This window comes from Mustela putorius, unplaced genomic scaffold (genome assembly GCF_011764305.1).
Source record: "Mustela putorius furo isolate JIRA1106 unplaced genomic scaffold, ASM1176430v1.1 tig00000430_pilon_pilon_pilon, whole genome shotgun sequence".
NCBI lineage: Eukaryota > Metazoa > Chordata > Mammalia > Carnivora > Mustelidae > Mustela > Mustela putorius.
Genome location: NW_025421377.1, coordinates 26239679 through 26258776, shown reverse-complemented (window position 1 = coordinate 26258776; position 19098 = coordinate 26239679). Strand labels below are relative to the sequence as shown.

The 19098-nt window shown below is 40.3% G+C and overlaps 1 protein-coding gene across 1 annotated transcript; it reads right to left on the bottom strand.

Annotated features, from left to right (window-relative positions):
- Positions 1-2361: 2361 nt before the first annotated feature.
- On the bottom strand, positions 2362-10099 carry CXCL13 (C-X-C motif chemokine ligand 13). The gene is made up of 4 exons (XM_004781808.2): positions 9979-10099; positions 8270-8402; positions 4087-4164; positions 2362-3798 (listed from the first exon to the last, which is right to left on the bottom strand). The coding sequence occupies exons 1-4, from the start codon at positions 10040-10042 to the stop codon at positions 3744-3746; spliced, it is 330 nt and encodes a 109-aa protein (XP_004781865.2). The 5' UTR covers positions 10043-10099; the 3' UTR covers positions 2362-3743.
- Between the last annotated feature and the right edge of the window lie 8999 nt (positions 10100-19098).

Here is a 19098-nt window from a genome sequence, read left to right as displayed (position 1 = left end):
ATCTAAAGTTTAAAAGACTAATAATAACAAGTCCTGGCAAAGATGTGAGCTGAAATTCTCATATATTGCTGGTGGGAAAGCAAAGTAGTGGAGCCACTTTGGAAAACAGTCTAGCAGCTTCCAATAAAGTTAAATATGCATCTGCCTTATGCCCAGCAATCTCACTAGGTATTTACTCAAGAGAAACAAAATCATATGTTCCCACAAAGACTTGTGTGTGAATGTTGAAAACAGTTAGAGTCACAATAGTCGGAAACTGGAAACAACTCGAATGTCCGTCAACTGGCGAATGAATCACCTATGGTGTATCCATACAATGGAATAGGAGTCAGCAACAATGAAAAATAAACCATTGATGCATTCAATAACACGATGAATTGTGTTATTAAAATCTTATGCAAAGTTAAAGTAGCCAGGCAAAAAGGCTGCATACTGTATAATTCCATTTATATGACGTTCTAGAAAAGGCAAAATTATAGGAACAGAACAGAGCTTGGGAACTGAATGTTTGTATCTCCCCCAAAATTCATGTGTTGAAAGTTTGCCCTTCAGTGTATTAGGAGGTGGGAACTTTGGGGGATAATTAGCATCAGATGGGTTTCTAAGGGGGGGCCCTCATGAATAGGATTACCTTTGAGAAACAATCCTTTCCTCCTTGGGCCTCTATGGTCAGATAGGAGTTAGCAGAGCAATTGAGGCTCAGCTCAACTTTGTTGGAGGCTCCCTGCATTCCATTGCTAAGAGCTCCCCGCCTAGTTTGACCTTCTAGGTCCTGCATTCCATTTCCCAGAGTTGAACATCCTGCTTTGGTCAGCATTACCTTGTGTTTTCTCTTCAGTTCTATTTTACTTCGTATTTTAGTTAATTTGTATGTGTGTATTTGTATGTATGTAGCCATGAATTACCTAAAGTCTATCTTCCTGTTCCACTCTTCTCCCTTTCTGAACCCAAACCCACTCAGATCAGCTAAACATCACTTTTCCTCAGACACTCCATCAACTGGCTCAACAAGTCATCCTGCATTTAAACGTGGATTAAGATTCCCTGCTCCAAATTAGGCTGACTACGTCTAAAGCCATGTAACTTTGAGAAGCAGGTACCTGTGTAGCAAGAAAACCAAGTTTCAGAACCCCCCGCCCTGTTGTTTTGCTTCTCATCCTGCATTTGCCGACTGTCTTCACGTTGCCCTTTCAACGCTGGAATAGCTTGAACCTTCTCAAGCTTTGACTGGCCCTGAAAGGGAGGGTAGACAAAAGGGCTGAGGTAAGGAATACATTTAGGGCCAAGTGAACTTTATGCAATACAGTGTCATGATTAAGACCATTTTCTAAGGAGTCAGGAGACCCTGGGTTTGAATTCTGATTTTGTATCTCACTAGTTACGTTATTTGGGGCATGTAAATGTCTTACTGCCTCAGCTTCTGCTTTTGTAAAATGCGGCTGGTGATGTCTACTTCATATAGAGTCAGTGTGTGTGGTGATTAGAAGCGTGAACTCTTCGTCTGTTGAAGGGCCTCTTGGCTCTTTCCACAGTTTGGCAATTGTGGACATTGCTGCTATGAACTTTGGAGAAGGAAAGGAAAGATGAATTGGGAGAAACTGGAGGGGGACACGAACCATGAGAGACTGTGGACTTTGAGAAACAAACTGAGGGTTTTAGAGGGGACGGGGTTGGGGAAGGGGTGAGCTTGGTGGTGGGTATTAAGGAGGGCAGGTATTGCATGGAGCCTGGGCTGTGGTATATAAACAACACATCTTGGAGCACTGAAAAAAAATAGTGTGAACTCTGCCTGGGTTTGAATTTTGGCTTGTCAGTAGCTGTATGGCCTTGAGCAAGTTACTTAACCCCTGTGTAACTAACAAATTCTACCTCTATAAAATGAGGGTTCTTAATGGATATCAAGATAATAGTACCTTTCTTAAGTGAAATGGTAATATTTCCTATTTGAAGATCTTAAATATTTATCTAGCTGCATTCTCAAAGAAGACCAAAATAAAACTAAAGAGTGACATGATTCCTGACCTCTAGAAGTAGAAATCTGAAAAAGGCTGGAATCCAGGATTTTTTTTTTTAAGATTTTATTTATTTATTTGACAGAGAGAGATCACAAGTAGGCAGAGAGGCAGGCAGAGAGAGAGAGAGGAGGAAGCAGGCTCCCTGCTGAGCAGAGAGCCTGGTGCGGGACTCGATCCCAGGACCCTGAGATCATGACCTGAGCCGAAGGCAGTGGCTTAACCCACTGAGCCACCCAGGCGCCCCGGAATCCAGGATTTTGATGGCATTTTATAATCCCTTGTGTGTGCAATAAAGAAATAAACACTGAATTGTAGACAACAGAAAATATAGGATGAATAGGTTCTCTTTACTTCCATCCAAGAAATCTATTTAATAAAAATAAATAAAAAATAAAAAGAGAAAATGAAATCGGGAGCCAGATACAGCTTCAAACCTGGGTGTGTTGGAACGGGGCCCCTCATGTGTCAAGGGGACTGAGGGACAGTGGGAGAGTGGAGCTTAGCCTACAAGGAGAGTCAGGCTGCATCCAGGGAAGAAAGAATGGAGATTTAAGGATCTTCTTCTTCTGTTTGTCAAACCCATGCAAAATTTTGTCAAAGGAAACATTGGAGATTTTAAGAATCAATATAATGGGACTATGAAAATAGTTTTTGTTGAGTTTGAAGATTTCTGGAAGAAATAATGATGAGTACACCAAGGAAAAGAGACTCTCATAGTCAAGCATTTTCTCACTGTGTTAATGTTAGGAACAGCTTCACTCACCCACTGCCACATAATTTAGATCTGTAAAAGGCAAGCATACAAATAAAAATCAGTATGATGAAATCCTACTTTTCATTGTGATGAGTCAGAGAATGTCTAAATCTGAGCAAATGCTCTGTTAAGAATGAGTTGCTCATAATTAAGTAAAATGTTGACTTAGGTCTATTGAAAAGCATTAGATTAATAAGAAACATTATAGAATCAGGTACCAGAGAGCAAGAAAATAAAAGTCTGCAAAAGATGTGAGTAAAAAGTATTTGTCAAAGCAAATGTATAAAAGAGAGAACATCTGAACACCAGCTTTTAAATGCTTTTCCTGAGTATTCTATGAATTTAAGTCTGGGGATCATTGAATATTATTAGTTTTTGCATATGACAGTAAATCTTATAAAAGAACTATTAAAAGTAGGAACCCATTTCTGTCAATACAGAGCTTTTACATGGAAGATATCAACTATGAGAGCCCTCTGTCTCATAAAGTTCCGTGGGTTTCTCAGGCAGGTTTCAAGTCTTTTATGGAAGTCTGCTTTTCTTATGGTATAAAATGATTGAAGTGAATTCCATCATTTCCTTCCTAACTCAAGCCACATGTTTAGACTTGAGATTTAAACTCATATTACCTTATTTTCTAGGAAAATTTAGCACTAAGCAATAGTACTATTGCTTTTGCTATTATTTTAATAACACTATTAAAAGAAACCTATGTGATTTATTACTAAGTAACTATCCTCGAAGAAATTTCCTTTGTGATGAATGAGAATGCAAAGCCCAAGTATACAGGGTACCTTATTTTTCAAAAAGCCCAACTTGGCCCCATAAGCTGCTCTAGGGTTATTTTTACATATACTCTCATGCTTGCTTATGTGGGGATGTTCTTTTTCTTGGAAAGATTCATCCAAATACAAGACTAAAACCCAGAGCAGGTTCAGGAAGGAATACAGGTGTCCTTAGTACAGATATTGATATCACTTCATCCTTCTTCTAAGCACTGGAGCTGGTCGAGTTGAAGCAGCATTTCTTCTATAATAAAAACAAAAACAAGAGAGTCATGTTTAGAGACTTACTAGAAATTGGCTTTCCCTTAAAGATTTCAAACAAGGAATATTGTACATACTGGCTTCCAATTGAGTTTATTGAGCCACTGAAATAAGTCAATCTCACCCATTTGAAAAGTAATAATAATGAAGAATGAATATTTGCCTTAAGAATTTCTCATAAATTTAAAATGGTCTCCATTTTGACTACCCATTAAAAGGAAACCCTTCTGTACAAATTGGAATCTGGAAACTCTTGTTATGCCTCACTTACTGTAATATTTTTATTAATTTTTGTGTCCATTTGGAATGAGGGTTCAAGCATACAACCGACTTATTCTTCTTCCAAACTCTGGGGAAAAAGAAACAAAAATGAAAGTAAAGCAGTGTTACATTTTAGTCAATCCTGTGCTTAAGGAGAACTGGGTATAAAAATATTCCTCGGTGAAGTGAAATTGGAGGTGGGCAGTTTAGGATCTGAAGTAGGTGATTTGTAGTGTGAGGTCTGAAGAAGGAGGGAAACATCTGCAGAAAAGTCGTGTATGAGCCAGTGGAGCTATAGATACGGTTTATAGAATCTCAAGTGTCAGGGGTTAATGCTCTGTTGACAGTCTCTCCATGAGTTGGAGGTGGACCAAATAAATGACCCCAAGGTTGGCTCACTTCAAAATCTATATCACAATGCCTTTGAAATGTATTTGTCCACTGAGCTTGGGAGAACGAAATAAACGCCATAAAACACTCTCTTAGAAAATTTTATTTGTAAAAAAATTCAATGAAATTTAATGTGGGAGAGTGATGTCTGCATTTTGTTGAACCTCTAGTTAGTGAGGCTGTCACTGCTTTAAGAGATTCAACAACAGCAAAAGCAGCAATAATAATTACTAGCTAATATCAATTGAGCCCTTGTAATGTGTCAATCCCTATACTCAGCAGATAGCATGAATTACCTCAAGTTCACACAAATCCTATGCTAGAGAACTATTAGTTCTTATATTCAGATGAGGAACCTGAGGCTTAGGGAGTTTAAATAACTTGTCTAAGACTATACAACAAATGCAATGGTAGAGCAGCATCCAAATGAATGTTTCCCACCATCAGATGGCCACTACTCTACATGGGCAGGATCTGAATGGTTATCAAATGCTGGGCAGTGTCAAATGTTTTCCATTTGCTGGAAGACATGAGGTTCCCAGGTGATAGCAAACTGGGACACTCAGCTTTCTCTTGGGGTGGACTTTGAACAAAGCAATTTCTTCACATTTACCTTAGTTAGGAAATAACAGATAGCAAGGATCCAGCCATCTAGCTTTGAAACTACTCTTGTAAATGAATCTTAGAGAGGTCCGAGGTCATAGGACTGTTGGCTTCTTGGGCAGAACCTTCTGATTTGGTTTTTGAGTTCATGATGGAAAATAGATTTCTGACCATCTGGATTTTTATCCCAATTGCTATGAATTTCTCATAATTTCCAGCTTTATTCCTATATCTGATTAAAATTTAGAAACACAGAAATTTGGGGAGAAGATATAAAATCAAATTCTTGTCACTTCAAAATGATTGAAGTTGACAAAGAAGAAATTAGGGTGCAAGACTTCCTCAGGTTGAGAGGTGAGAGATGACTCATGGTAGAGGAAATGTAATTAAAAAAAGAGAGAACATAGGCAGTAACCTCTTTGCCATTGGCCACAGCAGCCTCTTTCAAGACATGTCTCCAAAGGCAGAGGAAATAAAAGCGAAAATAAACTTTCGGGACTTCATCAAGATCAAAAGCTTCTGCACAGCAAAGGAAACAGTCAACAAAACAAAGAGGCAACCCACAGAACGCAAGAAGATATTCGCAAATGACACTACAGACAAAGGGCTGATATCCAAGATCTATACAGAACTGCTCAAACTCAACAAACATAAAACAGATAATCATGTCAAAAAATGGGCAGAAGATATGAACAGACAATTCTCCAAAGAAGACATACAAATGGCTGACAGACACATGAAAAAATGTTCATCATCATCAGCCATCAGGGAGATTCAAATCAAAATCACATTGAGATACCACCTTACACCAGTTAGAATGGCCAAAATTAAAAAGATGAGAAACAACAAGTGTTGGAGAGGATGTGGAGAAAAGGGAACCCTTTTATACTGTCGGTGGGAATGCAAGTTGGTGCAGCCACTTTGTAAAACAGTGTGGAGATTCCTTAAGAAATTAAAGGATACGGTACATAAACAATGAATTCTGGAACACTGAAAAGAAATTAAAAAATAAATAAAAATTTTAAACATTAAAAATAGAGCTACCCTATGACCCTGCAATTGCACTACTGGGTATTTACCCCAAAGTACAGATATAGTGAAAAGAAAGGCCATCTGTACCCCAATGTTCATAGCAGCAATGACCACAGTCGCCAAACTGTGGAAAGAGCCAAGATGCTGCTCTTTAACAGATGAATGGATAAAGAAGATATGGTCCATAAATACAATGGAATATTATGCCTCCATCAGAAGGGATGAATACACAACTTTTATATCAACATGAACAAAGCTGGAGGAGATTATGCTGAGTGGAATAAGTCAAGCAGAGAGAGTCAATTATCATATGGTTTCACCTACTTGTGGAGCAGAAGGAATAACACTGAGGACATGGGGAGACGGAGAGGAGAAGTGAGTTGGGGGAAATCAGAGGGGGAGATGAAGCATGAGAGACTGTGGACTCTGAGAAAGAAACTGAGGGTTTTGGAGGGGTGGGAGGTGGAGGGTTAGGTGAGCCTGGTGGTGAGTATTAAGGAGCACACGTATTACGTGGAGCACTGGGTGTGGTGCATAAACAATGAATCTTGGAGCACTGAAAAAGTAAAGTTAAAAAGAGAGAGAGAGAGTCTCAGTTTTCTACACAGGCAGAGGAACTGCTCCCCAGTAGGTCATGGCTAGACTTGCCATCTCTAAGGGTTTTTTTGTTTTTGTTTTTTTTACTTAAATTCAATAAGCCAACATATAGTACGTCATTAGCTTCGGATGTGGTGTTCAACAATTCGTCAGTTGCATATACCACCCAGTGCTCACTGACTTCTCTGAGTTTGAGGACAATAATTGTGGTTTAGTTAGAACCTTCATTAGTGAAGACATTAGTGAAAGTGTAATGCCTTTTTAATGAAAGATTTTCATACGTATTTTTAATATCCCATATTTCCTTTTTACAAGTTGAACCCAGCCAGTGCGAGAGACCCAAAGCACACAAGCGAAGTGCGACAAACAAAAGTTGCTGCTCACAAACATTTCTAAAGTCTAAAGAAGTCCAAGGGAAGGGCTGCTAATGAAAATGAAGTCAGGAATACCCTGAGCAAGACGCTGCACCTAATACTTCAAGGTATTGTGGGAGCTTGGTTCATAAAGACAGACGGAAGAAGGAGAAACCAAAGTTCCAAGTAGTTAAACACAAAAGATCTATGAGCTCTATTTAAAATATTAAATGTAGCAATCCAACATCGGTTGTACCTCTATTCTATGCCAGGTAAGGGATAAAGCTTTGGGAGTAGAGAAACAAATCTGATCCCTGTCTATAAAAAACTTATTTTCTGGTGGGAGTGAAAGAAAGAGAGAGAGAGAACCACAAACCTGATTATTTCAACATAGCAATGTATATTAATCCCAGCTAACTTTTACTGAACATCTACTGTATTTATTACTGTGCCAGACACTGTACTATGAGCTTCACATGAATGTGTAAATTCTCATTTGATGTGCTCTGGAAAATGCTAGGATAGAAGCATGAGCAGATTTCTCTAAATGTACTGAAAAGGAAGGGTCACAGAAAAGACACTTCAGTAAAAGAAAATACCTATTGAGTTTCTTGCAGCCATTACTGTCCCCTTAGCCTAACTCTCTATGTTGATCTTAAAGCTAAAGGACAGTTCCATAAAAACAGACGTTCGGGCCAAGGACTGTTGTGAATACTTATTTTCTTGCTCTTTAAGTTCTGGGGAGCAAAGTGCCTGCTTTTGCAGTCACTTCGAATTTGGTGGAAAAGAAAAGAGGTTTGGTGGGGAAACACCTGGGTGGAGGCCTGGTTCTTTCTCTTTCCACTGGTACGCCTCAGGGCAGTCAGTGAACCTTCCTAAGCCTCCGTTTCTGCATCCGTAGAGGAGTGATAACAGTAGTCATAACTTAATAGGGCTCTTAAACGAATAAGATGAGTGAATGTGCATAAGGCACTTAGCTCAGGGCTGAGGCAAAACAGACATTTAACAAATATTACTGAGTCTCATTATTAGCTTGAGAGTTGTAAGCAACTCTCAAAGTAAATCACTTTGAGATTCTTGAATAAGAATACTATGCTGTATACCTGAAAGTAATGCAACATTGTACGTCAGTGATACTAAAAATATACTCTATGGCAACATTTGATCTGATTTTCATGGGGAGAAAAGAATCAGGTAACTTTTTCTCCTGCAACTTACATGACTTCTTTGTTTGGGCACCCATTCCCAGGAGGGAAGACCTGAAGCTTGTCAATGTGGTTGACCGGGACAAAGGCCGAAGTCTCTTGGATGCATTTACACTTTAAGTTTGTATTGTAGGCCTCCAGAACACCTGGAAACACAAGCAGTTATCTTAATCCCTTGGCATATAATGCATAACTTGAATTTAATTACTAATCTTTCATATGGTACATTTGAAGATTTAAAAATTTCAAGTCAACGCTTTCACCCAGATGCTTTTGGTTTGTGTATTTCCGCTTGTCTTGGCTTATTTTCAAACATTTTCTACCAAAACTTTAAACAAAAAATAAAATAAAATCAGCTTTCTAAAAACACAATACCTATTGAAATTTGCGATAGTGTTTTATATTGGTGCTCAGGCGATTGTCTGTATAATAAAATTTGAGAACCACCACTCTGGGGACTTACAACTCTGTTATAATTAATACAGTGTTAAGTCAACTGATCTTCGCTCCAAACACATAAAAACCAAAGATATGAATTCCTTACAGTGTCCCCCGAGCAATAATAAGCTGTAACAGGATGGTTCTTATCATGCTCAAATCACCTCCTCCCTTGTCTCTCCAAAGAAATACGATGGAAGAGAGCTTTTGCTTTTGTGTAATATGTTGGTCCTCTGTATCAGTTGCAAATCATTACCCACCAAAGGCCAATAATTAAAATTCAAGACTATTTTTATTCAACAACACCAGTGATTTGTACTAAATACTTTTATAAGTAATCTATTTCATGTATTTTAATGAATTCTACCTTCTTTAAATGCAGTGTCTACCACCATGTTTGACAAGCATTTGAAAGAAAAGGGATCTGGCTATCAAGGCATTTACAATTTGGTGGAGGAAACCCATGAACAAAGACTAAAATGTCACAGAATGTTGTATTTCACACCCAAGATCCAAACTGCATGATGAGAACAGAGGACCTTAGCAGGGCGATGGGAAAGCTTTATGGAGGAAGAGAGAGGTGAAGGTCTTGAAGAATAAAAATAGCACGTGAAGAAAATAACTGGAAAACAATTCATTGCACTTTAAAAACAAAATTTGTTTTTTACACCTGGACAGAGCATATCATTCTGCACATGCTTCGGCTTTCTTCAGCTGTATAAAAACTTATCATTTCAACTAGGTATTTATCTACTTATACAAACATAGGCTTCCCATTTGGACTTGGAAGTCTGCTTCTTTGCAGAAAGCATGTACTTCAGTCCGCGTGTTGTGCTTCCAATTGTTCACGTCAGAGCTAGCCGTATAAAATTACGCCAAACATTCCCTGTAGGAGACCAACCTGTTTAAACCTCTTTAAACCTATAAAAGGTTTAGTCAGAAGGGGTAGAATTGAAAGGCGGAGCAAAGAAGATGTACATGGGAAGAGTTAGTTACTAGAGCTGAGTCTGAAAAGGACCAGGAATAGACAAACCAAGTAGAAGCCACATGGACGCAGGACTTCAGTATCTCCGTCTGTGGTTAAGAATCTTAAGGACATACCTGCTTCTAGCCTCTAAGAGTTAAATCTCTAAGCACCTTACTTTTAGAAATTTAGGAGCAGTTGAGTAGTCCCCCCCACCCCCGACCAGTCCTATCGCTCCCCATATTCTAATTGCAAAGAAAGAAACAGCTGAAGACTATTTCTGCACAAAGCACAGTAACAAAGTATGTGAAAGTTCTCACCATGGACAGGAGGGAGGCTGCAGGCCAGTAGCATGAACAGCAGAGATCCCAGGGTGAACCTCATTCTGCCTCAAGGTGGAGTTCAGACTTCAGCTCTGGGTCTGAACTGTGGGTTCTGAGCACAAAGACTCCTATTTATTTATGCCAGTGAGAGCCCTCCCACTGTCTTTGTCTCCAATAGGTCAGCTGTGTCATCATTTTTAAAAGTCCCCAAATACTGCTGAGCTTGCTTTTTTTGAACTCCCCTTGCAAATTTTACGAATCGGCTTCAGAGCACTATAACTATAATGAAATATTTCTTGAAAATGCAGACTGTAACTGGTAGGGATACTGCAGAAATTTGGGGTGGAGAGAAAGGGAAAAGACATCAGACTGGTGGTTCCACAGCATTGTCTTTAGGATCGCTATCTGGGAACATGGCTTCGATTGCTTCTCTTAGTGGAGGGTCAGCAGGCTTCTCAATGACATTGAATACTGCTCCTGGAAATGAGGGACCCTGTCGAGCACACCCTTGTGCCCTGTAAGAGAGGCTATCTAGCCTTTGGCAGGTGCTCAGTAAGTATCTTCCCATGCTGACTAGGTTACTGTTTTCCTATCAGAATTTCACACCTTTTATTTTATTATCTGAAATCTGTAATTATGTATGTAATTCGGCCATTATGGAAATCTGGGAAGGAGCAAGTGTGTGTCCCCTCACTGGTGTGCCTGTGTCTTGATGAAGAAAGGGGGCAACAGCTTGGAGGAAGAGGGTCTTTCCGTCTCTGGGATACAGGTTCTTGAGCTTGAAAGCCAGGTGTTAGTGGAGGGTGTCATGAAATTTCATCAGACGCCAAAGAGAATATCACAGTTTGCTTAACAAAGCATATGGGCAGTTTGGTTTTGATCCTGCAAAATAGACCGTGGGGACAATGAGCCCATAGCCTTAGCTCCCTTGCTAGGAGCTCTCTGATTGGAAAGAAAGAAAGAAAGAAGAGGAAGGAAGGAGGAAAGGAAGGAAGGAGAGAAGGGGACGTGGGTAATGGAGGTCTGGCCTGGACTACCACTGGGATGTCCTAGGAGTGTACAGGTGTGGATTTAGGAAACCAGACCCACTGAACCACTGAAAAATCAGAAGTTTGGGCTTCCTGGTGTGGCTTCCTAAACAATTTGATTTTTGCTACTCACTTAGCATTGTAGATGTTTAGCGTCTCAGATGCTCTGTGGTGTGTGGGGTGGGGGTTGTGGTGATGTCACACAGCCTTACAATAAGCAGTTCTCTTGGCCTCAATGACTGTAGTGACTGAAAACTCATCAGTGTTGAGGCAGTCTATCCCAATGTTTGCACCACACCAATCTAGTTAGAAAGTTCTCCGTATGCATTTGTGAAAGCTACTTCCTTAATAGTTCAGTCGGTTTCTCCTACTTTAACCCCTTATCACCATATGAAAACAATTCTAAATGCTCTTTCATATGATAGCACCCCAAATATTTGAAGACACAGTGAGTGCTAGTTGGGTCCCTCAGGAAGCAGATGCTGAAATGATGTTAGAGTAAAAGAAACTTCTTTTCGGAGTGACTCCTGTCATAGATAAAATAGGGGAGGAGCACAGGTGGGCAGGGAGAGCCTCAGCCTGCAGTGCTGATCCCACAAAGTCTGTGACAACCTAATGGGGATATCCTGAGAAAAGACTATTACAAGAGCCCCCAAATGGGCAGAAATATCCAGGCCCTACCACCCCTGCCCTGCTCAGTCATTGCGACTTCTCTGGAACAGAATGGTGTCTGGTAGAATGTGCAAACAGATCCCGGGGACGTTAACAGCTGGAGGCTGTCAGCTAACTATATTTCTCAAGGCTGGCCAGCATGTTATTTCTTTAAGGGCGATCTGAGCAGTGGAACTCCGTGGTTCTCTCGTTAGAGGTTAAAAGCACGAACTATGGAGTCTCCCAGTCACTGACTTTGGACAGGTCATTTAATTTATCTGTGCCTTATATTTACCAGTTTTCACATGGGGATGACACTAACTTTAGAGAATTGTTTGGAGAATGAAATCATACAATACATGTAGAGTTCTTGGTAGAGTGCCTGACACATCTAATATATTCAAGAGATAACCTGCCTGTTTGTCCATTCATCCATCTGTCCATCTAACTATCCATCTGTCCATCCATCATCAACAAGGTCTTAATTAATTTCCACTCTAAAACCCACATGTACACATCTCAAAGGTAAATATCTCTAAGTCCTTTAACTTATAATGCACGTTGAAGTTCTCTCAACTTCTTCTTTCCATTACTTATCTTCAAAAAGATAAACCACTATATGGTTTATCTTTTTGAAATCTGTTGGGTCTTTTTCATTGTTTCTCCTAAGTCATGACTGCTTCCTTTTTGCCCTCCCATACTTTTGCTGACTCACACACACATACACACAAACTCATGCACACACACATCTAACCACCGTAGTACCCCAAGTAAGGCTTTGCCAATGCCAACTAGAGGAAGCCCATTACCTCTTTTGTCCTAGGGACTATTTTTCTATTGATGTATTCCTAGATTGGATAACATTATTCTGGTCAATTATATTTAGTACGTAAGCAATGAAATTTGTTTCTTTTGAAAATGGCCAATTTCTATGTTTCATTCAATGCATCATGTGCGATTTGAACTTGGGAACCAAGTGTAGCAGTTTTACATTTGCCTCTGCTATATGTACTGTATATTTCCTTGTTAGAGCAAAACTGAGTGACGCTGATGACAACAGGAAGAGCATAGTGGCAGAGGTACCCGAAAGAGGACTCCGAGTAAATATAGGAAATTCATCCATTGGCTCTTGCTAAACATAGGACCACTGAGTCAAGGAGCTAATTCCAGAGCAATTCTAAAGTTTGCTTTTGGCCCTTTTAATGCCCTGAATTCTGGATTTGCTTATCCTGACGAAAGGAGTCTTAACCCTGCCATCCCCAAGGTAGAATTGGAGGTTGGGCAGCTCTCTGGTAGCTAGAAGTTTCAAGTATGACTCCCCATGATCTCTTTTATAGCGGGGGTAAAAACTGCAAAGAGTCTGATTTCAAGAAAAAAAAAATGAATGGATGGATTTAGGGCCCAAGCTGATTTTATTTTTAAAATAACTCTTACAGATAACTTTGTTTAAAAACATAAAAACACATGGGGTGCCTGGCTGGCTTAGTTGGTTTAGTGTGTGCCTTTGGCTCAGGTTATGATCCCAGGGTCCTGGGATGAGCCCCCAGCAGCGGGGCTCCTTCAGGGAGCCTGCCTCCCCCGCTCCCTGCCCCCATCTCCTTCTGCCCTTCATCCTCCCCCTTCCCTCTGCTCCCTCTCTCGCCCCACCATGTGTGTTCTCTTTCTCTCAAATAAATAAATAAAATCTTTAAAAAATATGAAAACACACAACTTGATTTATAACCTGATTTTTAGGATCAGATATATAAAAACAGGAAAAATGAGAAAATTATGGGGAGGGTTTTTCCCTGTGACTTTGGAAATAGACCAGGTTTTCTCCCCACATTCCAAGAAAAACTATTTTTGAGCACCTCAGTACTCATGGTGCACGGACTAGCACCATCAGCTTCATCTGAGAGGTTGTTGAAAACGCAGGATCTCAAGTCATTTTAGGAAGATTCCTAGGTGATTTAAATGCACCTTAAAGTCTGAGAACCACTGGTAGCAGAACATGAACCACATGCATATTCAAAATTGTCTTCAGAGAAATGTTTGCCCAAGTCATCTGCATAGGGTATGATGCACAGATCCCTTAGTCAGCGTGTACAAGAGAAACGTGCCCACTGGCAGCTCGATGCAGAGGGACATCAATGGAAAGATGTTCTCTCTCAAGATATCAAAAGTGAAATGTCACTCAAACAGAGAGGTGGCCAAACTGGCCAAAGTATCTACTGATCCAGCTAGCCGATAGGTATTGAACGGAGGACCTATCATAGAGTTAAAAATGATCAAAGGATAAGATTCTTATATTTTTAAGTAGTTCATAATAAAACAGAAGGTAAGACAAAGGTCACTTTGACCAAATTGAGAACATTTTCTGTTATGCCATTTAAAAAGCAACTCAAGTAGAAAATAGACTTACTGCATTCCATTAACAAATGTTCCAACCTGCTGAAAATCTGTATCTACTTGCTTCCAATAGATTTCTGGCAGGTAAGAGCTCAGGTTCTAAAACCAGACCATCTAGGTTTATATCCCCCTCCAGCAATTATTTGCCCTGTTATGGTCCTCAAGAGCTCGGCTCCTCATGTATTAGTAGCATTAATTACTATAATACCTTCTTAGAGAGTTCTATAGGGAACCCAGTGCCAGGAAAGTGCTCTGCACTCCCAGTGTTTGGGCAAATGGCAAACACTCAATAAATGTTAGATTTTTTTTTTTTTTTAACTTTTGTGAAAACACAAAAATGTATTAGTTTTTCATTTTTTCTATTTTATTTAATTTTTATTTAATTTTATTTTATTGTGCTAAGAATACAACATGAGATCTACCCTCTTAACAAATTTTTACTTGTCCCACACAGTACTTTTGACTCTAAGTATAGTGTTGTACAGTGGGTCTCTAGATCTTACTCATCTTTTTAAAGAAGCAACTTTGGCTTAGTTTGTAAGTCAAGCTCTTGACATGAGTTAAAATGTTATTTAGGCTTGCACTGGACATTTATGATTCCTTGAGTTTAAAGGTCCTCTGGTCAAAAAGCTGTTCCTCTTTGAGACTGATCACCCTCACTTTATTTTTATCCACTTTCAACAAAAATGTTGATCTAACTTCCCTAAGGAGATACCCATGGAGGTTTGTATTAGTTACAAATTTACTGAGGTGTTACAAAGAGGGTGTCTTACCTTTTGCCATCAGTTTAATCACAACTGAATTGCTTGAAAAAGTCTGTGGTTCGCATGGTTTTAAGACCCATATCTGCAGAAAAAGTATTTTTCCAAGGTAGTTAAATTTACATTGCAAGTTTTGTTCAAGTTCAACTCAAAAATAGTGAATCCCGGATGAAGCTAAAATGTGCCCCAAACTCCTTTCCTATTTGGTAAGAAAACAAAAAACAGCGCCCCCCGCCCCCAACCCAGAACGCCTTTCCTACCTATTAGGACGGCGATTTGCCAGAAGACTGCTAGGTGGCCCGCGTGATTTAGGGAAACGGCCTGCAGGAAGGGGGAGACCTGGCCTCGGGGGGAGACCTGGCCTCCGGTGGAGACTGCAGTGCTCAGAGCAGGGCTGCGTCGCATGATCATTTCAACGTTCAAGTCATTTCCTTGATTTGGTTTATTGGTTTTTTACGATATATTTGGAGTTTTGAGATTTTTTGATTAGGCTTACGTGTTAATCAGAGGGAAGAAAAACCCCTAAAAATCTGAAATAACCTAACAAATTCTGGGCCAAATCCAAATTCCTGGCCCCAAGGTTGCAAAATCAGATGCATCAGTTCCCTGGCAGGCAAGCCCATCTGGCCTCCGCAGAGCTGGGTGTGAACCTTCCACCATCGGAAGGTTTTCAGAAAGCAGTGAGACTACCACATACCCATGCCGAAGCCTAGTCCGATTTTCCAGCCTTTCGAAGCACAGCACTGTGAACATTAACAAACAGTCGCCTTGTTTCTTCCACTCGAATTCCGTAATATACATATTATTTCATCACTTGCTTTTGTCACTGAGCAGATCTTTATGTTATATCCCTGCTTGGAGCCCTGCATATTAGCAATAAAAGCGCTTGAATTTTCCAGCAAGAGCACCTCTGTTTACCTTTGACAGTTTTTGGCATATCACTCCATTCTTTTTTAACCTCTGACCCTCAGACCTTAGGTGCCCCCACGCAGTCCTCTTGGCCTCACATTGCTTTGCCGACGTCTTCCCTTTGTCCAACCCGACCTTCCTTAAGCTCCTCTTCTCGTTGGATGCCCTCTCCCTCCGCAAGCACGTCTTTTCCCTGCTTCAGATTTAGAGGGAAGTCCACTCACATCGGTGTCTATCCAACAGCCTACTGGTCATTTCTTCATTGAGGCCTCTTAGGTCTCTTCAACCCATCATATTCAAAACCGAACTTAGTTTCTCCAAAATCTGCTCCACCTGCAGCATCCCCAGTCTCAGTGAAAGAGCTCATCACCCGCCCCATTGCTCAGAAGCCAGTAAGTCATCCTTCCTTTATTTCCCTTAATCGTGTTCTCCAGGAGCTGCCACTTGTGTATGTTAAAGTGCCTTGGCTTTGTCCACTGTTCTTCACTCTCACGGCTCCCTCCTGTGCTACGCTACCATCGCCGGTGGTCGGACCATGGCAGGGGGAGCTGCCCGCCGCTCGCTTCCCGTCGCTGCTTCCATCTGTTCTCACGCTGCAGCCGGTCAGTCATCTTCTCAGAGCATAAACCCGATCATCTCATTGGTCTGCTCCCAAAGCTTCTCATTGTCCTTATGCGGCTAAGTCCTTACTGAGATCCTGGCCTTCACTTCAGTTTTATCTTTCCTTACTCCCTTGCTCCCCACTCAACTTTTCAGGTTGATTTGAGGATGCTGTGCGATCACCCTGCCTTCCATAGGGGTCTGAAGTCCACAGGTTTAACATCTTCGGTAGAGACTCCAATTTTGTATTCTAAATTAATATTCCCTTCCTCACTGGCAGCATCTGAATGTTTTAAATGTTTTCCTCTAGTTCTACTACAATAGCCTTATTTCAATTTATTCTCAATAAATCGAAACAGATGGACTAGAAATGGAACATGGATATTTTTGAAGCTTAGAATTGGGCACTTAGAATTCTACTTCTAAGTAGAACATGTTTTTGTGGACTCCCAACTTTTTGGTATATAATGAAGAAAAATTTCCCCAATACCCTTGACTCTACTATATTGATGATTGTTTTCCTGCCGTCTAGGACATCTTTCACTTAGCGTAATACCCTCTAGGTCCATCCATGTTGTTGCAAATTGCAAAAATCTCATTTTTTTAATGGCTGTGTAATATTCCATTGTGTGTGTGTGTGTGTGTGTGTGTGTGTGCATGTGTACCTTCTTTATCGATCTATGGATGGACACTTGGATTGCTTCTGTGTATTGGCTATTTAAATAACACTGCAAGAAACATAGGGGTAAGTCTAGCTTTGGGGATTCATAGTTTCATTTTCTTTGGGTAAATTCCTAGTAGTTGAATTACTGGATCATATATTATTTACATTTTTAATTTTTTGAGGAATGTCCCACTGTTCTCCACAGTGGCTGCTCTGGTTTGCATTCCCACCAACAGAGCTCGAGCTTTCCCTTTTCTCTATACCCCTGTTGATGCTTCCTTTCTTGTCCTTTGGGTACCCAGCCATTCCGACAGGTGTGACATGATATCTCACTGTGGTTTTGATTTGCAGTTCCCTAATGATTAATGATATTTAGTGTCTTTTCAAGTGTCTGTGGCCCATCTGTATGGAAAAATGTCTATTCAGGTCTCCTCTCCATTTTTAATAAGATTATTTGTTTCTTGGTATTGATTTTTATAAGTTCTTTACATATTTTGGATATTAGTCTCTTATCAGATATATCATTTGGAATATCTTCTCCCATTTAGTGCGTTGCCTTTTCATTTTGCTGATGGTTTTCTTCACTGAGCAAAAGCTTTCTGTTTTGGTGTGATCCCAGTAGTTTATTTTTGCTTTTGTTTCCCTTGCCACAGGAGACAGAACTAGAAAAACGCTGCTAAGGCTGGTGTCAAAGAGATTACAGCCCAGGTTTTCTTTTAGGAGTTTTATAGTTTTAGGTCTCTTATTAGATCTTTAATCCGTTTTGAGTTCATTTTTGTGTATGGTGTGAGAAAGTGGTTCGGTTTCATTCTTTTGCATGTAGCTGTTCAGTTTCCCCGGGACTATTTAATAAAGAGACTTCTTTTCTTCATTGTAAATTCTTGCTTCCTTTATGTAGCTTAGTTGACCACATAAGCATGGGTTTCTTTCTTTCTTTTTTTTTTTTAAAGATTTTGTTTATTTATTTGAAGACAGACATTACATGTAGGCAGAGAGGCAGGCAGAGAGAGAGGAGGAAGCAGGCTCCCCACTGAGCAGAGAGCCCGATGCGGGGCTCGATCCCAGGACCCTGAGATCATGACCTGAGCCGAAGGCAGAGGCTTAACCCACTGAGCCACCCAGGCGCCCCAGCATGGGTTTATTTCTAACCTCTCTACCCAGTGGAATATTTTTGTTCTTTTTTTCAAGATTGCTTTGGCTCTTCAGAATCTTTTGTGGTTCCATACAAATTTTAAGATTATCTGTTCTAGTTCAGTGAAGGCTTTTTATTTATTTATTTTTTTAGTATGACAAAATCCATAAAGAAGTAGCATGGGATAGTCAATTCCCCATCCCCACCCAAGCTAAAAGACTATTTGGGACCATGAATAGATTGTTGGAATGCCAAATCGAGCACACACTGTGTGATAAAATCTCTGGACAGAAACATGCTTATTTGGAGTCCAGAAGACTTTGTCTCAGGAAGTGGGACATAGAACTGGGTAGAGGCCATTTCTGCTCACTGTGCTGAAGATAGCAGTAAAGCTCTGAGTCTCTGAAGGTTCAGGCTGGCAGAGCAGCATCCTCAGAAGGCTCTGCAGGACAGCTGTGACGGGTCCTGGCAAGAAAGCCAGAACAAAAAATCACGGACAGTATTGTTATACATCTCCCAGAAACCACTAGGGTACTTCTTGGGGGTGGTGGGTGGAAGGCACATAGACTTCAGGTCAAAGTTTTAGAAGTGTAATATCAGTACATACATGGCTACATTTATAGTCAAAAGCTGTGGCTTTCACACTTTTATGCAGCATTCCTGTGAGTCATGAACAAAGAAAAGCTTATTAGACCTCCTTCTATGGTTCAGTTTTATTTAGGATCCATGTGTGAACTAAATCACTATCTTTGCTCTGTTCAAGCCTTCAAATGAACAAACAATTGAGTGTCTACTGTATGTCAGGCATTATGCAATGTGCAATAAAAAAAGGTATGGCCCATGCTGTGTGAAAGTCACCCCAAAATATAACACCTTCACTGCATGCACTTGAGTTTCTAAGGGCAACCTGTACTGGCCTACAGTTTAAAAACACAAACTAGCATTATTTTTTTTTAAGGCTTTTATTTATTTATTTGAGAGAGA

Coding starts and splice junctions, on each gene's coding strand:
- CXCL13 (XM_004781808.2), bottom strand. CDS start 10,042: ATGAGGTTCACCCTGGGATCTCTGCTGTTCATGCTACTGGCCTGCAGC. Junction 8,403..9,978: donor CAGCCTCCCTCCTGTCCATG/GTGAGAACTTTC, acceptor TTGTGTTTCCAG/GTGTTCTGGAGGCCTACAAT. Junction 4,165..8,269: donor TGCCCAAACAAAGAAGTCAT/GTAAGTTGCAGG, acceptor CTTTTTCCCCAG/AGTTTGGAAGAAGAATAAGT.